The sequence below is a fragment of the Lampetra planeri genome, chromosome 24 (genome assembly GCF_965212315.1).
Source record: "Lampetra planeri chromosome 24, kcLamPlan1.2.h2, whole genome shotgun sequence".
Classification (NCBI taxonomy): Eukaryota; Metazoa; Chordata; class Hyperoartia; order Petromyzontiformes; family Petromyzontidae; genus Lampetra; species Lampetra planeri.
In genome coordinates this window covers 11,673,416-11,692,244 of record NC_136130.1, presented here as the reverse complement: position 1 = coordinate 11,692,244, position 18,829 = coordinate 11,673,416, and the positions used below count along the sequence as shown (strand labels likewise).

The window sequence follows — 18,829 nt, the reverse complement described above, 5'->3', positions numbered from 1 at the left end:
GTGTGGTGTGTGTGTAGTGTGTGTGGTGTGTGTGTGTAGTGTGTGTGTGTAGTGTGTGTGTGGTGTGTGTGTAGTGTGTGTGTGTAGTGTGTGTGTGTAGTGTGTGTGTGGTGTGTGTGTAGTGTGTGTGGTGTGTGTGTGTAGTGTGTGTGTGGTGTGTGTGTAGTGTGTGTGTAGTGTGTGTGTGTAGTGTGTGTGTGTAGTGTGTGTGTGTACTAAGTGTAGTGTGTGTAGTGTGTGTGTGTACTAAGTATAGTGTGTGTAGTGTGTGTGTGTAGTGTGTGTAGTGTGTGTGTGGTGTGTGTGTAGTGTGTGTGGTGTGTGGATGTATCTATGGGCAGCGGTGGTGCCGCTGTTAGCGCTACGCTGCGCTACGAACCCGGCCACCCGAGTTCGATTCCCGCTCTCGGTCAACACCATCAGTGACGATAATCTGAACCGGTTTTGGGCCTCCCCTGGGTCGACTCAGCCTCAAATGAGTACCTGGTGTGGTGTGTAAACAACACCATTGGGGAGACAAAGGCGGCCGGGCGTGGTGCTGGCCACCCATACCGACCTCCATTGGTGCTCGCTAACAGCACTTGCCCCACCAGTCTGTTAAGGCTACACGGGGGATCTTTGTCTTTGTATCCATGCATACGGTGTGCATGTGTGTGGGGTTATATTATGCATGTGGGTGTACACTGTGTGTGGGTTGTACCAAGTACGTCTCTTTGTTGAACGTTGTGCGTGTTGTGTGTCTATACAGGTACACGTCTATACAGGTACACGTGTTGTGTGTGTCTCTATGCAGGTACACGTGTTGTGTGTGTGTCTCTATGCAGGTACACGTGTGTGTGTCTATACAGGTACACGTGTTGTGTGTGTGTCTCTATGCAGGTACACGTGTGTGTGTCTATACAGGTACACGTGTTGTGTGTCTATACAGGTACACGTGTTGTGTGTGTATACAGGTACACGTGTGTGTATACAGGTACACGTGTGCGTGGTACACGTGTGACCGTGCGGGTGTTCTGTGTCCAGTGCAGGGAGATTGCACGCGTGCTTGTGGACTGTACAGGACTGTACCTACCCTGTGTGTGTGGGTACCGTGGTGTGGTGGTGTGCGGTGATGTGTGGGTGTGAAGGTGTGTGTGTGTGTGTGTGGTGTGTGTGTGGTGTGTGTGTGTGTGGTGGGGAGCGGTGGTGTAGTGGTTAGCGCTACGCTGCGCTACGAACCTGGGCGACCCCAGTTCGATTCCTGCTCACGGCCAACACCAGTGACGATTATCTGAACCGGACCTGGGCCTCCCCTAGGTCGACTCAGCCTCAAATGAGTACCTGGTGCGGTGTGTAAACATCGCCACTGGGGAGACAAAGGCGGTCGGGCGTGGTGCTGGCCACCACCCGTTCGTGTACCGTGTCGGCCTTCATAGGTGCTCGCTAATAGCACTTGCCCCTACAGTCCGTTAAGGCTATATGGGGGATCTTTGTTGTGTCTGCGTGTCTGTGTGTGTCTGTGTGTGTGTGTCTGTGTGTGTGCCGTCGTGCACAGTACACGCGGCTGTCCTGTCTGTGTGAGCACTTGTGTGCACTGCGTTACACACTGCAGTATCCCATAGTATGCACCGTGTGCTATATATAGAGTGTATCCTGCATTGTTAGTGTGTGTCCAATACAAGTACTGTACGCTATTGTGTTTTTACGTAGTGTATATCTTCACGCAGTGTATATGCACGTTCATTTGACACCACCCCTGTGTGTATACACCCTGTAGTGTAATGCGTAAGTAAGGAACAGCTATTGAACAATCTTATATATAAACGTGTACCGGATGCATTCATTTCACACGAGCGACCATTGTGTACGTATCCGGTGTCGTGCTTGTGTCCTGCTGCCAGTGCGTGCGGCAGCAGGTGTGGTCTCACCCAGCAGCAGACAGAGCATGTCAATGGCCACGCAGCCCATGCCCAGGGGGTCTCCCGTCACCCACGCCATGCCTCCTCCCGGTGCACGGCTGCTCCGCTCGTCCTCTCTGCTGCTCGCCCTCGCGTATTTTAACTCGAACATGACACCACACCACCACACCAGCACGGGGATCTCCTCCTCCTCACCACCACCTCCCCCACCGCTGCCAGCAGCCACTCCCTCGGGCACACGCCCTCCGTGTGCTGCTATCCACCGCCCTCCTCCTCCTCACTCTCACGTTTTACTCGCCCTCGCCACCGACAGTGAATCACTCTCCTGAGTCTCTCTCACACACTCTCTCACACACTCTCTCACATACACACACTCTCACACTCTCTCTCTCTCATACACACACTCTCTCTCTCACACACACTCTCTCTCTCTCACTGTCTCCGTGCTTCAGTGTCACGCACTCACCCACCCAGAACCTGACAAGCAGCCTCCACCTGTACACTCTTCCTTGAGTACACACGCCCCCCTACCCCAGCCAGCATCATTCACGATAACAACAACCACCACCTCCTGCTCCTCCTCTCCCAAGACTCGAACAGTGGGCTGCTTCTGAGTCTGGAAGAGTGTGACCCCTACCCTACCCCCCCGTACTGCAAACCACAGGTTGGGTTACCATTTGTTTGCTTTCAAGACACACTTTTGTTATTTTATTTGTTTAGCAAGCAAGCAAGCAAACTCTGCTGTAAAGCCAATTGGCCGATGGACTGAAACAAATATTTGTTTTTGTGTAAGTGCAGAAATACCGTGGTGGCATGCCGCGTTTTTAAGAAACCATCATTTCCAGGGATATCAAATTTAGCCAGTTGTATGTTTTTTACATTGCTTTATATTCAAATAATCTAATAAAAGCAATATACTGTGGAGGAAGAATGAAAGGAAACCCCATATAAAAACCTACCAGAATCCATAAACCATTTCAGGAATGTACAAAGCAACACAAACGCAGATGCCGCATGGCACAACACTGCTGCCATGAAACTCACCAGCACCACGGGTTCCTGTGCAGCACGGAGAGGCTGACTGCATCAAGTCACCATTGCTTTCCACTCCAACTCTATTTTCATGGGTCACCAAGACAATTCCTGTTATGTGCAGATCATGGCAGAGCCGCCGATATTATTTCGAGGGAACAATACGGAACAAAGCTACTCCTTCAACCAGAAACTGAGTTTGCAATCTTAATCCCTTAGTTGTTGCTGATCAGAAGCCTCACGTTCTTAAGCAAACTGCTTTTTTCACCAATAACACTGATTTTTTGGGTTAAATTGCGAAAATATAAATGTGTGTCGGGTGGTGGCGGGTTTAACGATACATTTATATTTACGCGATCTAACCCAAAAACCCTGTATTATGGATGATATTGGTGGCAAAAGCCTACATGTTAAATTCGTTTTTTTCACATTTGCATAAAGAATAATTTACGGAAGTTATTATAGAGAGATTATAGAATTATTGGCATGGAAAAAACGTGTGGTTCCTGTGATGCACGTGTCCTCCTCGTGTTTTGCACAGCACCTTAGGATGCATTTGGATGCTCTATGATTATATTGCCCTCTGCAGTCTTGCTTCCCAGTGCATAGCGAGTCCGCTGTAGTGTCGTGCTCTGACTGATGTCCTTTGAATGAGGTGAAAAGCTACTGAGAGCTATGCATGTATATTTATCAAGAGATCATAATCATCACGATCCGTGGGTAGATAGCCCGTAGGCGTCCACTGAACATTTCGTCATTTCAGATACCTGGGTAATATACAGGCGTTGAGTTTAAGGTTTCAAATGAATTGCAAAACTGCCGTATAAAATGCCTACACAAATTGTTAAAACGGCAAAAAGTCATGCAAAAGACATGGCATGACACATCTAAGGAGGGAAGCATGCTTCTGCACGCTCATGCAGCTGAATGTTATACATTCCTTTCACACACACACCCTTCCTACCTCTCCCCTCTCTTACCGCCTCATCTCCATTCTCCCACGAGGTGGAAATGACAGCTCATAGGTGTTTTTTTTCTAGTCCATGTTGGTGCTTTTTGGGACGTTAATAATGTTGTTAATACGTGAATTTAAGTTGTATTGAATAGTTAAGATTTAGTCTTGGTGCTCTTTTGATAAATATTGATATGCAGTTTGAATGTCTGTAACGTGTACAGAGAACACGACACCATTGTACTGTACTGTGTGATTGTATCTCCCTGTGAGTCCACTGCTAGATGAAGGGCTCCTGCTCAGTCCCAGTCATCGGAGTTGTTTGATCATACTTCACCGTTCTGGTCAGTGTGGGTTGTTAAAGGGGGGGGGCAAGAAGGGCTCAGATGTCACTCGCCAATGATGTTAGCCATGGCCGGGAATCATGGCGAACATCACCGAGTTCATAGTGTAGCGTGATGATTATAATCACTGCATGACCCATCATCACTCTACCCCACACTACTGTATATCATTCCCACAATTAGATATGAGTGATTGCGCTTAATACAGGGTTTACTACACATACACAGTACTGCAAGTATTTCTAGAAATCAGGGCTGCATATCGGATATACAGCATATATTGAATCAAATTCTATATGAAGTAATGGACATGAATGTATGCTCACTTTTGGAGCTGTTCACGCAGATATGCACGTGAGGGAACGTGAAAATTTAATGTTTGTGCTCTTTCGAGGATTATCTTTTTTCAGTGTAAATGCACTGTAACAAATGACAGAGTCCAACGACTACGGCACTGTAGTTTACAGTCCTTTGTCAATCACCTGCAATAGGAAGGCCTCCAACCTGGGCTAGTGCCCTGCACTTTGAACCCAGAGATCCAAGTTCCATTTCCAGACATGACGAACATCGGCGACGAGTTATGTCTGAGCCAGACCTGCGCAACTCTCGACTTCTCAAACCCAGAATGAGCAGCGTGGTGAAGTATGGTCAAACAGCACTGTTTCTCATCTCCAACATATAATAAATATATCTAACGGCACTAAACACATGGATGAGTACACATACACAGTAATATACAATTAGTGTCTGCTTAAACACATGCTTGCTATAGCACAGTGGTCAAGAAGGCCCAATCGTTGATGGATTGAAACATGTTCTTAATGCATATAGATGGACTTTTGACAGGCTTTGTTTTTAACTTCGTAAAATAGGCCCACTCCTCACCCCCCTTGGTGTTGTTGCGACCAGAACAATGGTCATGAAGGCCCTCAGGATGAAGGATTCTTTGTGGAATTTGCCCCTCCGCCTGCCTAGACCTCCGATTATCATGCATGCATGCATCCACCAACGTATGACTTAGAGCACAACCTGAAATTATTTTATTGTCTCTGTAACGGATTACGGTCTCCATAAAATACGTAAGCTAGAGTAAAACAGCATTCACTAAAGAAAAGCCTTTGTCAATATTCTGGGTTTCAAATGTTTTACTTTTACACCCCCATTTGTACAGTCGTGTTTCTTGTGTCCATATTATTTGCATACTTAAGTTAACCTTTTTAGCCTACATGTAAAATACAAACATAATTTGCACGAGTATAAAATAATGTATTCTTTCACACAAGATCTGAGCATCGCAATTGATTTTACAGTACTTGATTAAATGATCCATCGCTATACAACTACTGGATTGGGTTTCTCCACGGTCATCTCCACCTAAGATGACGAGTACCTTGTGTGGTGAGGTCACAACCGTAGCTGTTACCTTTGAGACACAGTCAACATGCCTGACGCTAGCCACCCCACATACTTGTGCACCATGCCAACCGTACAGAACGTTTCTTATCTGCGACGTTATTGGCCACAACTCCTATTATACATGGGAGGTAATGTACAGAGTCTCTCCAAAAACGTATAGTATGCACGGACCTATTCTTCCACGTATCTGAGATTTTTCCCACGGATAAGTGGAATAGTTTCACAAATAACCAAATCGATAATAGGGTCCGCGATGTTCTGCCAAGTCGATGTGGATGAGGAGTTATGTACGAAGAGAACGAGGGATGTTGTTCACGTACAATCTGTGAATGAGCAGAGTCTTGTGAAAGCCTCGTTGATTTTTACTGCTTTTGTTTAAATATGGGCGTTTTTTTAAATCTGTGCCCACTAAAGGGTCAAGGTTCACAATTGTTACATGACACTGAACAGCAAAACTACAGCGGCAATAAAAAATGTCTCGTGCTGTGACTATAAAGCCACCCTTGTAACTCACACTTACATTATTTTTTTACAGTTAAACTGGACTTGCACACACAAAGACATCGATACTACAAAGTAAGGGTGGAACGATTAATCCACAACCCACAGTTATTTGATAATTATTTTCAATTTAGGCTCACGGTTTTATTCAAGAACCAATTCTTAACATTTTGGTAAACGATAACCCCTCTATTGGCTGCTCGGGTGATGTAAGCTCATGACATAAATTAGTTCTTACACACATTCAATGCACGTAATGCGAGCTTAAGAATTTATATGACTAATCAGTGAATCAATGCATCGCTCCATCCCCCATGATAACATTTATAAACAGTCTGTTTGGGCAAGGGCTGTTGGCGAGCACCGATCAACACCAACATGGTACACGAAGGGGTGGTATGGCCAGCACCACGCTCGGCTGCCTTTACCTCCCTCGTGGTGATATTGACGTACCACGCCATGTACTCCTTCAACAGTTGACTGATGGGAGGCCCAGGACCGGTTCAGATTTTCGCCACCAATGTTAGCCGTGGGCGAGAATCGAACTTGAGTGGTCAGGCTCGAAGCATAGCGTGCTAAGCACGACGTTGTTGCTCCCCACAGTATTAATAGGCACACACAGTGACAATAGGTACACGAGCCACACACAAACCCACCTGGGTGAGGTTGACGCTGTGTGTTCGCGAGACTGTGACCCAGGTCTCCGTGCTTGTGAGTCTTCACTCAGAAGTGAGAGCGACGCTTGGTGAGGCCTCCGGCTCTGGGTGGATGGAACCACAGAGTGCTGCAACGTCCTCCTGAAACCACCACCGCACACTTACCACACTGCCATGTTGACACATTCATAAAAAACAATGAAACCACCACACTCATGAAGCAAACCTCATAAACCTCAAAGCTTAGTACAATATCATGCAAACATTTAAATGAGTGCCTTACCAGTGAACACTGTATATTGTAATGTTGTTGTTTACAGAATATGCTCCTTCAAGGTACATCAAAATCTGACTTCCCGTGGCATTGGCAGATGTTCATGTGGGTGATTGAATCACATGATCGAGATTTCTCAACGTTCCACGATTGTGGAAGTTCCTGCTTGTGAATTTGCGTTACAAGACCCCGGAGTAAAAAAATTTGATGGCCACAACCAAAAACAACTGCAATTTAAAATAGGGTTAAAAATGTAAACTTATGAGCACCAATACCGTTTTAGTGGCAGTCACATGCTATGAAGTGGTAGTCATGTGTTGTTACTAATGTAATGTATTATTTAACAACAAGCAGACTTACGCTTGCAGTTTAAAACTCGAGTGTACTTTACATGGAACACATGACCACTACTTAACTCTGGTTTGTGGGTAATGTTTTCTGATAGCTGAATTTATGCGTGACCATTTCATGATTTTCTCAGCATATTGTGAGAACAAAACAACCCATCTCGACAAAATCTATTACACATTTATAATGCAAATGACCCGATACATATGTTGGCGAATGTCCCTTTTGTAAAAAAATTATGGGGGGAAAATGTGCAATGTCTCCATAACCACCAACGGGGATAATAATAATAAAAAAGATGTGTTTCGGCAGTTTTGTGAAGAACTGCATCGCCTACATGGCTTTTCAATGTACATGTGGTACATGCGCATGTACAGCCCTTTATCAATCCACTGCTGAAAGAGGGCCTCCCCACGCCATGCGAATTGTGGGGGTTATTTGACCACATACTGGTCAGTGCGGGTAAGTGTAAACAGGCAGCAAAAATGTGGCAGCAAAGAAGTACAGAAATGGATTACGCTAAACTCCTTTGCTGCTTACCATAGCCCCCCATACGGTAATTGTGTAAAAAAAATATTTCCACAAGGTCATAAATATTATAATTATAATTAAAGGATTCCAGGCTGTTTGATCGGGCATTATTGTAGAACATATACAGAGCTTTAAAAAAAAACATTATCACAAGCAGTGTGAGAGGTCATGCTGCAGGGCATCATGGGAACGAACAGGATCTTGCAAGCCCTATGTGCTCTGGCCAACTGCCATAAAAAATGAAAATGTGGCCTTTTTCAAATTCTGAGCCGTAAAGCAATGCGGTAACTACAGTGCTGGTTTTCACTCAGGGACCTTAAACAGAACGACTGCCCAACCTGCACAATTGCCCTCAACTGGAACGAGCTTGGTACAGCCTATGGGCTTTATAGACAAACGTGATTCCCAGCCCAGAGTTTCAATCATCTGGAAGAAAATAAAACAAAACATGATCTTATCGGCTGTGGAGGATGTTAGTGCGACACGCATATTTGTGTGAGATTGTACACACACATAGCACAATTACCTTTCGCACTGGGTCGACAGGTACCACACAATTTCAAGTACACCCTGTGCAGTGGAAACTCGTATACAGGAAAGCCACTCTAATCCGTGACTCTATTACCCACGCCTCCTATTGTATGTGGAGCTATTCTTCCAAGTACGCATCTGCATTTATCCGTGCATTTTCCAGTGGCTAAGTGGAGAAAATTCTTAGCTGCGTGAATACGGTAATCATCGTTCCCGCGAGAGTGGTCCTTCACGTAAGAGTTCTGATGTACACAAAGGGCCTGAATCATGATGCACTTGAGATTATTTGTGATAATGTGCTATTGTCTGCATCACCAACAATGGCATACGCTACTTTCCAGCCCTATTGCTTTCAGACGTAGGCTGCCGATTTTTCCCCCTTTTACCGCAGAACAATTTCCAAAAAGAATAATTTGCTTCATGGACTAACAGTGTTTTGATGCAATTATGTGAAAATGGTAATGTCAAAATTGTAAAATAAAAAAAATATCTTTTTTTATATTTTATTTCTTAAGTATTCAGTGGTTATAATGCAGGTGAGCTGGAATGCAGGAAATTAATTCTAATTATATTCCATTATTATTTTAATCTATATTTTTTAAGTTACTGTCAACGTAGAGATTTTTGGTTTAAACATTTTTTCCCAGAAAATCACTGTGGAGATGCTTTGCCTGGGCACGTGCCAACCTATATCCCGCTCGTTATTTTTGAAAGGTTAGCAAATATATATGAATGAAACAAATCGCCACGGCCATGCGTATCGGGCTGTTGAATTAACATGTGCGTCTGTACCCTTGTTGGGAGACGACACGTGCACACAACGTATCGCGGTTGCATTCCACAACGTGTACTTTGCATTAAGTACACACAACACTGTGCGGGTGGAGTAACCACACACCCTCGTGTTGTCTCTGCCAATCCAGCACACACACACACACGCCTCTTACTCGTGCACACAAAAGACAACTCATATTCCCCATATAGACATGGAGACTGTTGGGGTGAGTGCCGTGAGGCTTGACTGGTGCATGGAGATGGGGGAAATGTCGTCAGCACCACACCTGGCCATCTTTGGCTCATGTTTAGCACTGTGGAGTCGAGGGTGGTAACAACAGCTCACACCGAAATATTAACAAACCCACAGCGTATGAGTAACTCATTGGAAGTGGACAAGATACAGTAGTTGTATTCATAGTGCTTAACGTAATATATTGTATTTAGACGCAGACCAACTGTTACATTGTAGAAATAAATATGTTATCAGAGTTCAGCCACCAATATATTTAATCAATCCACTCCCAACATCATGTATGTTTTTTTTTTACCATACTTCACTGCGCTGGTCACTGCGAACGCGGAGAGCATGAATGTGATGACAACAACTCACATTGCAACCCACGACTGCACTGAGTAGCCATTATACGCGCAGATATAAATGTGTCGTGAAACCCGCCACCAACCAACATTTAGTAGGGTTTGTCATGTGTTTGACCGATCTATCCCAAAAACACCTGCATTATGGATGTTTGCAAGATACATCATACAGGTTTTCGCGCAAGGACTCACAAGTGATGTCATCACAGCTACCCCTCTATTTAAGGAACGAAACAGGAGGATTTCTCCACAATTCTGGCCGTCGCCTGATGAAGCTAGTTGTAATTACTGGCGAAACGTCGTACTCAGATTGTAAATGTTGTGGATGTGGAAATCTGGCTGTCAGCTTGATGAAGCTAGTTGTAATTACTGGCGAAACGTCGTACTCAGATTGTAAATGTTGTGCATTTGCTCTCCAACAGACCGGTGTGCTGTACGAGTAACGAATTGGCCACGTTCTGTTTACGTGACAACCCTTACTAGTTGGCTGTGTCGGGTGGTGGCGGGTTTAACGACACATTTATTATATTTACGCGTATTCTGTAGTTCTTTTGGTAAAGTCACGTAGAGAGAAAAAAATTATAACAATAAAATAATAAAAATAAAGTCAATAAAAAATATATATATTTACGCGATCTAACCCCCCAAAAAAACTGTATTATGGCTGATATTGGTCGCGATAGCCTGCTGCGTGTTAAACTGCACGGAGTATTTTTTACTGCACTGCCCTCTGCTGCCCGCATTGCAATAGTGTACTTGAAGTGCCCACCACTTCTTCTTGGTTCTTTCGGTAAAGTCACGTAGAAGTGAAATATTATAAAATAATAAAAATAAATCTTTTTTATTTTTATTGTTTTATTTTTTAAATTTTATTATTTCTCCCCAGTGGCGATGTTCACACACCACACCAGTTACTCGTTTGAGGCTGAGTCGACCTAGGGGAGGCCCAGGAGTTCGTAGCGCAGCGCGCTAACCACGACACTACACTGCGTGACGCCTCCACGTGCGCGGGTCACGTGACAGATATGACGTCACAGTTCACTTGCCGTGCAAAAGATAAATTCATTATTGAGCTCCCTTCCCCCAAAATTTTAAAAATAAAGTGTCTTTTAATAATGTTTGCATGGTGTACAGTCTGGAAAGTACCCACATGGCAAATTTGCAGTTTGTTGCATGTCGGGAAGTACGCTAAACATTTTGAACAGACACACATATTCACAACTTCGCCTTTTATATATATTAATTATATAAGTCCGCTTAATCGGCACTGGTGTTTGGTGGCCGAGAGCGGGAATCGAACCGTGGTCGCCGGGTTCTGTAGCGCGGCGCGCTAACCGCTGCACCACCGCTCCCACACTCAGACAAAGATCGCCCGTACGAGCACGCACGCGCGCGGCTCTCGCTCACACAGTGACACGCAGGGAGGGTCTGGTGCGTGTCGCCATGTCCACGTCTCCTGCCTCCTCCGTCCTCGCCTCCATCAGGCAGCGCCTGGAGCCGCTCGGATTCGAGTGCCACGGCTTCCAGGTGCATCACACACACACTGTGCAGCACACACACACAGTGCAGCACACGCACACTGTGCAGCGCGCACGCACAGTGTGCAGCACACACGCACGCGGTGTGCAGTACACGTGGTTGATGGCACACCAGTACAGGACACGCACTGTCGATGCGGAACACGGTACAGTATATGGATCGCTGTGCAGAGTAATACACTGTACTGTACACTGTACTGTACACAAGGACACTGTACTGTTTACACAGCGGTGCAATGCAGCGCAACACAGCACTGTACTTAACTACAGTGCAGTAGAGTTGCACAACTATAGAGTACAGTCCACACAGCGCTACAGCACTACAGCAGTACAGTACACAGAACAAGCACATGTGGTCACACAGCGCAGGACAGCAGTACAGTACACAGCACAAGCACACGTGGTCACGCAGCGTGGGACAGCAGTACAGTACACAGCACAAGCACACGTGGTCACACAGCGTGGGACAGCAGTACAGTACACAGCACAAGCACACGTGGTCACACAGCGTGGGACAGCAGTACAGTACACAGCACAAGCACACGTGGTCACACAGCGTGGGACAGCAGTAAAAGTACACAGAACAAGCACACGTGGTCACACAGCGTGGGACAGCAGTACAGTACACAGCACAAGCACACGTGGTCACACAGCGTGGGACAGCAGTAAAAGTACACAGAACAAGCACACGTGGTCACACAGCATGGGACAGCAGTACAGTACACAGCACACGCACACGTGGTCACGCAGCGTGGGACAGCAGTAAAAGTACACGTCGTGTACACAACTCGGTACAGTGGACTCCGCGAGCACAACGGCGGCAGTACAAACGCCGAGGTGTGCTTCTGTTCTCTGTGTCGGTATGTACAGGGTGGTCCAGATGTCTTGTGACCCGCATTTAATTCTCTAAAACTTTCGTGTACAGTATAGCATTGGGTGTGAGAACAAAAATGAATAAGGATGGGGGGGGGATGTTGGGGATCAATTAACTTGGGGTCACAAGACATCTGGACCACCCTGTTACAGTACACGTGTAGACATAAGTTACACCCGGAATAAGCACGTGTGTAGTACGTGTACACATATAGTATACAGTGTTCTACTGTATGCTATATATTCTACTGTCTCGTTTACTCTGCAGAGTTCACCGCGTGGTATATTGTTATCTACAATACATCGTATGTGCACGCGTCTGTAATTGCAATACTCGATTGTATACAATCTACAAGGAACTGCACTGTGAATGCTGCCCGATGCTTTGTGTGTACTGTGTGTGTACTGTGTGTCTGCTGTGTGTGTGTACTGTGTGTGTGTAGTGTGTGTACTGTGTGTGTACTGTGTATCTGCTGTGTGTGTGTAGTGTGTGTACTGTGTGTGTACTGTGTGTCTGCTGTGTGTGTACTGTGTGTGTGTAGTGTGTGTACTGTGTGTCTGCTGTGTGTGTACTGTGTGTGTGTACTGTGAGCGGTGTGTGTGTACTGTGTGTACTGTGTGTGTGTGCGGTGTGTGTGTACTGTGTGCGGTGTGTGTGTACTGTGTGTGTGTATTGTGTGTGTGTACTGTGTGTACTGTGTGTGTGCAGTGTAATTCACGCTGTCCATTAGACACGTTCCTTATTCGCTTGACATTGAGCCACGTGGGTTGTTGAGAAACTGACAGTGAATGGGCTTTGCGTTGCGTGTACGCGTGTGGATGTGTATGGCTATGTGTGTTGTCCGTGGACGTCCTGTAGTGTGTATAGATTGTGGCAGTGATTGTGTTATGTACTTTGGTTGTGTGTGGGCTGGTATCTTGATTACTGTATTGTGTACAGCATTTGAGGTGGGCTGGTATAATCATTGTGTATCAGGTGAGTTGGTATGGTGGTGATTGTGTGCTTTGTGTGCCATGTGGGCTGGTGTCATGATTATTGTGTGCTGTGTATTTGCTGGTGTCATGATTATTGTGTGCTGTGTATTTGCGGGTGGGCTAGTAACATCATTGTGTTTCTGATGGGCTAGTATCATGATTGTGTGCTGCGTGTACCAGGTGGCCTGGTATAATGAGCGGGTGCTGGAGGGCTTCCGCCTGCCCGTGCCAGCAGAGTCTCTGGCCGTGCTCGTCATCAGCACCCCCTCCATGTTCGAGCTCGCACTGCTGCCATTCCTGTCCCGGACGGAGCGGTGCGGCATCCGTGACCCCGTGGACGAGTGCTCGGCGTTTCACCTCGCCGCTGTCGCACAGGTGCCTCGCTCCTCCTGGTTTCTGCAGTACAGCAACTACACCGACTTGACCGATGACCGTTTCCGTCCGTATGGGGATAGAGTGTTGCCCCCTCTCGCACACGTGGGTTTTCTGCTGGTGCTCCGGTTTATCCCACTTGTGTGTGTGCAGTGTAAATAAAAACCCAAAGCAGGACCCTCCTGAAAGAGTCCTATGGCTCGGTGTGGCTCTCCTGGATAAATAAGTAAATCATGATTATCTGTAACGTTGGACTACCCAGTGGCATTCATTTCACGGCTCTCACCCTGCTGATGAGACTGAAGTTCTGACCAGATTGTTAAGCAAATGCTACTGAGATAAATTGATCCTGAAGGCGCGTTGGTCAATGAAGTAAACACGTTTCTGTGATGAAACACATTTCCAAATAGTTTATGTACTGCGAGTTGGTTTCTGATGTAGCTATCCAAGTACTTTTTCCTTATTTGTGTTGATTTTATCCTGATACTCGGGTTTATTTCACGTAAAAAACTACAGTAATAAGAAACTGGCCAAAAAAGTTAGTTAGCTTGCTCCTAAGGCAGCCTTGAGATTTGCAAATGTTCTGGGGTAAGTAAACTTCTGTTTTTATTCTTGTTTATTTATCGGGGTTTGATAGTACAATGTTAGAGATTATCGAAGAAAAATACATTATTTTACCATGCTATAATTCCAACACCTGTGGTTCCAACATTCACCAACCATCTACTGCTGACAAGTGTGGTCAAATATAGTCGCATAATACCCACAGATATGAGGTACATTTCCAGCATTTGCTGTGACAAAACGGGGCTATCTACGCACGCGTGCACGACCGTGCGTTTGCGTGCGCCGCATGGCAGGAGTTCCCGGGCCAGCGCGTGGACGTGATCCACGACTTCGACGTGCTGCCCAGCCGGCGGCCGCGCCTGCTGGTACAGACGGCGGCGCACGTGGCCGGCGCGGCCTTCTACTACCGGTCGGAGGACGTGCGCGACGCCCCCTGGCCTGCACACAAGGTGTGGTGGCCACGGCCTCCTCTTTCTCACCGCTCTCTCTCTCAGCTTTGCCGCTCACCCTGCGTCTGATTGCACTGCACAGGATTGCCACGCCACCGTACAGAAACCTCAACCACGGGTGCAATGTCATCGTTGTGATTTTAGTTTCTTCCTGTCATTCAATTATCTGAAAATACTTGATGATCAAAATGATAATAGGAAGATGAATGGATCTCATAGCTCTGATTTATACTCGTAATATGGAGAGATGTTATTTAAAACCCAGTGATCGCCCATTGAGACCAGAAATCTCTCAAGGCAGACCGGCCCCCACCATGAGCATGTGGCTGCTGATCTACCAAAAGCGATTATCTCCATCCCATTGCTCAACTGAGGAAGGAAGCACAGCTATTTTTTTACCTTTACTGTATAATAGTTTACGTGGATAAAAAACTAAATGTAACGCAGTCCCAATGACCTGTGCGTTGGCGGTGCTGGTGGAGTAGAAGATGTTTGGGGTGTGCATGCACCCCGTGTACGGAGGCTGGTTCGCCATCCGGGGGGCGCTGGTCTTCGCGGACGTGAGCGCCTCGGACCTGCCGCGTCCGGAGCCTCCCGACTCCGTGTCCTCCAACGCCGCACGCATCCTCCTGCTCGAGAAGTTCAACTACAACTGGCAGGTGAGACAACGGAGGGAGGAGGACACGGGGGCACGCGCGTGGTGGTGCGTGCATGGCAGTGTGTGCGTAGTAGTGCGTACGTGAGATGTGTGAGGGAGTGGTGGTGCAGTGGTAAATGTACTGTGCTATGCCCGAGCCACCTGTGTTCAAATCCTGTAAATGCACACCATAAGTGAAAAGTGTGACTTGTCCTTGAGCCTCCCCTAGGTTAGCTTAGCCTTAAATAAGTACCTGGTGTGGTGTGTTAATGTAAGTAGTGACCAAATAAGGGTGGCCAGGCGTGGTGTTGGCCACATGAACCTGTCATGTAATGTACCAGCCTACATAGCTGCTCATGGCATTCAGATGGAACTTGGCAATATTTTCTACAAAATTTTACATTGGATCTTTGACTCGTTATGATGTGAATGTGGGTCGCAGCGTGTGAGGGTATTAGATGGAGGTAGATGATGTGTGATGGGATTTATTCCCCACTGAGTCTACTTGTGGATATGAAGCCACTGACTCCTTGCACATGGGTGCAGCGGCCAATATGCCACACAAGCAGACTATTCAGCCTCTCGGTTTCATCGTTTACAGCTGTTAAATTCGCTGCTCTAACCTCTGTGTCATGTGCAGATTCAGTTGCGTTTTGTGTAATTATACGCAGCCACATTGAATACGAGTTTGCTTGAGGGTGGTGATCCTGGTCTTTAACCATGGATTCTCCACTTGTGTGCTGCCTTGGGTGTGCATTGTGTATGCATTGTGTGTATGCACGTGTGTGTGTGTGCGCGTGTGTGTGCGCGCATTATGTGTGCGTGTGTAGGACTGGAGCTATCGTGACGTTATCCCCGTGAAGCAGCGCTACTCCGAGGCACAGAAGCTGTATTTCTCTACACCACCCGACCAGCGGCACACCCTGCCCGGCTTTGCTTTTCTCCAGCCTCAGCCCACATCACAACCAGGGGCTGAATCTGAAACTGAACCAGTGTCCCGACCAGAGCAAAGGTCAACACCAGAAGCAGAATCGGTGTCACTACAAGCAGCAGTGTCCGTACCATAGCGAATGTCGACACCAGAACTCGTTTAAATGCACAAAACCAGAACTCATGTCTGTTACATAATACACATATACAACAGAACCAGTGTCTGCACCTAAAACATAATCAGTCATTTGCACCAAGAACGTGAACGTTCTGACCCTGTGCCTCTACTGGACGTCTGTGCAAAAGAGCTTTATAGCTCATCAGATTCCTCCAGTATAAATACAGATTTTGATTCTGAAGAACAGACCATTTGTCAGTCCAAAAACCGGTGTGTGTACCATTAACATTGCCTACAATGTAAGCCGTGGCTATACTAAAACCAGAGTACTGTGACGAGATGCCGCGCTGTCAATGGGGAGCGAGCGGCTCGTAGCAGTTGAGCTGCTCCACCTAACCCAAGAGGGATATCCACCAATGGGTGTTCTCTGTGGGGCCGCTGGCTGCCTGGATGTTGTCTTCTACTGTCGGAGGGAAGTCCCTTCCATGGAAAAGTCTCCTAATAGATACCGAGAGCACGATTGGCAAAGGCGATTAAAACCAATTTCTGCCTTGGTTGCAAGTGCCTTGTGATAGCAGCCTGCAAAGTTTTGCGACCTTTACATAAGTAACTGCATTGTGCTTTTGTATCAAAATATGCACTATAAGCAGAACTTTAGTCACGGACAAATTGTGGACTGCACGTTTCTATTGGCCATGAAAAAAGGGTATACAATTTAAGGAAATTATATTAATAGGTTTTCGTAGCCAATACAATTGTCCATACAATATTTGTTTATTGGTTAGGCCGCATGATAGTTTTAAGCCAACGTTCTTGTAGAGCGGTAATGACAATAATTTTTTTACTTAAACTACTTTATGGCCCAACCCAAAAACATATTGTAAAAAAAATAGACATCTAACACTATCTGAGCGATTGTCCGCATTGTTTCCACAAACTAAGGGTTTACTATATAAAAGTATAATGATAGTCAACACCAACTTGTCATTGTCCTCATTTCAGCCCTTCATTGCCTGTTATGAAGCTGTATTCGTGTTGCGCCCTGCAACCAGGGCCGTCCATTAGGGGGTGGGGGGCCCGGGGCAACTCAGTGCCCCCCCCCCGACGCCTTCAAACTAAACCGGAAGTGTTACATCTTACACTGTGACGTACAAGCGCTGGGCCCCTCAAAATGCGGGGCCCCTCAAAATGCGGGGCCCAGGGCGGTCGCCCCAATTCGCCCGATTCTTCTGCAGCCATTAAGAGGCGCTGCCATTCACAATGTCAACTTTTGAACCGTTAAATTGAATCCTGAGGATGAATCCCAACAATTCTATGAAACAATGGATATATACAAATCCCTTTTGTCAATCCTCGGCGCACCATCACATGGCATGTATTTACAAAGGCCACCCACCTCCATGCTCGGCTGGATGAAGGTCCCCCCCGTGTTATTGTGCGGGTCGTGGGGAGCTGGCTCGTGCAGGTGATATTCGAGCCTCTACCGGTTGGCTAAGCAGGCATCGCAACGCTTTTATAAAAAATCGGAATTTTGTTATTTAACCCCATACCTGAATTGTGATCGTTGGGCATAGGAACCCATTGCGAAGTGAATTCTGCTGTTGGTTTGGGCCACTCGAGTGCAACAGGGCCACCCATAATGCAGGCAACATTGTATAGTATTTTCATACATATTTATTTACAAATCATGCAGGCAACATTTTATAGTATTTTCATACATATTTATTTACCAATAATGCAAGCAACATGTAGTATTTTCATAAACATGTTTTATTGAAGAGTTTGTTATAGCACGGTTGGTTACATACGGTGCGAATGAAGTTTAACATATATATGGCAATTAAAAAATGTCATCCTTAGATTCTAATCAGGCCCCATGGTGTAAAGTGCAGTCTCCAAATCGTATCCACTATCTCTGACCTCTCTCTGTGCTATGAAAAAGGGCCATTACCCGAAACGTCGCCAGCCGTAGGCAGGAATCAAGGTGCACGAAAGTACAACCATGGATGTTTATGCACTGCCATCTGTTGCTCACAACATAGCCGACAGTATTAAAAACCCCGTGCATGCAAATCGGACCGTTTAAAGTCGGCTTTAAAAACATCCCGCTTAAAAAAAAAACCCAGCGATACTGGTTTCAAATATATATAAAAACATTTTTACATATCTCAGCTACACAGTGTTCTGGCCGTGCATAAGTTCAGCAGCATTCAACAATAAAGGGATGTTTGTGGGTTAGATCGCGTAAATATAAATGCGTCGTTAAACCCGCCACCACCCGACACATCCAATTAGCAGAGGTGGGACAAAGTCATTGTTATGCAAGTCCAAGTCGAGTCGCAAGTCATCAAATTCATGACTCGAGTCTGACTCGAGTCCAAGTCACATGACTCGAGTCCACATCTCATAGGTGGGACAAAGTCATTGTTATGCAAGTCCAAGTCGAGTCGCAAGTCATCAAATTCATCACTCGAGTCTGACTCGAGTCCAAGTCACATGACTCGAGTCCACAC

General features: G+C 46.2%; 2 protein-coding genes across 6 annotated transcripts in view; one reads left to right on the top strand and one right to left on the bottom strand.

The window, feature by feature from the left end:
• LOC144726802 (phospholipid phosphatase 3-like) overlaps positions 1 to 6,933 on the bottom strand; it is a 40,536-nt gene extending 33,603 nt beyond the window's left edge. The window contains exons 1-4 of one of the 4 annotated variants that reach the window (XM_078605708.1): positions 6,800 to 6,933; positions 4,709 to 4,836; positions 2,943 to 3,041; positions 1,908 to 2,040 (exon numbers count right to left, since the gene is read on the bottom strand). In XM_078605708.1, the coding sequence (XP_078461834.1) occupies positions 1,908 to 1,977 (70 nt within the window). In that variant the 5' untranslated portion in view covers positions 1,978 to 2,040; positions 2,943 to 3,041; positions 4,709 to 4,836; positions 6,800 to 6,933. Of the gene's footprint in view, positions 1 to 1,907; positions 2,246 to 2,942; positions 3,042 to 4,708; positions 4,837 to 6,799 lie in introns of those variants that run through there. The other 3 variants (XM_078605707.1, XM_078605709.1, XM_078605706.1) reach the window with 3 other exon arrangements.
• A 4,193-nt stretch (positions 6,934 to 11,126) lies between these two features.
• MMACHC (metabolism of cobalamin associated C) lies at positions 11,127 to 17,290 on the top strand. Of its 2 annotated transcripts, none has more exons than XM_078605704.1 (5): positions 11,127 to 11,384; positions 13,424 to 13,618; positions 14,476 to 14,631; positions 15,117 to 15,290; positions 16,099 to 17,290. In XM_078605704.1, exons 1-5 carry the CDS (start codon positions 11,301 to 11,303, stop codon positions 16,333 to 16,335), a joined length of 846 nt encoding a protein of 281 aa, XP_078461830.1. In that variant the 5' UTR covers positions 11,127 to 11,300; the 3' UTR covers positions 16,336 to 17,290. The 2 variants fall into 2 exon arrangements, with proteins under 2 accessions (XP_078461830.1, XP_078461829.1); XM_078605703.1 differs by lacking the exon at positions 11,127 to 11,384 and adding an exon at positions 11,402 to 11,541.
• Positions 17,291 to 18,829: the final 1,539 nt, after the last annotated feature.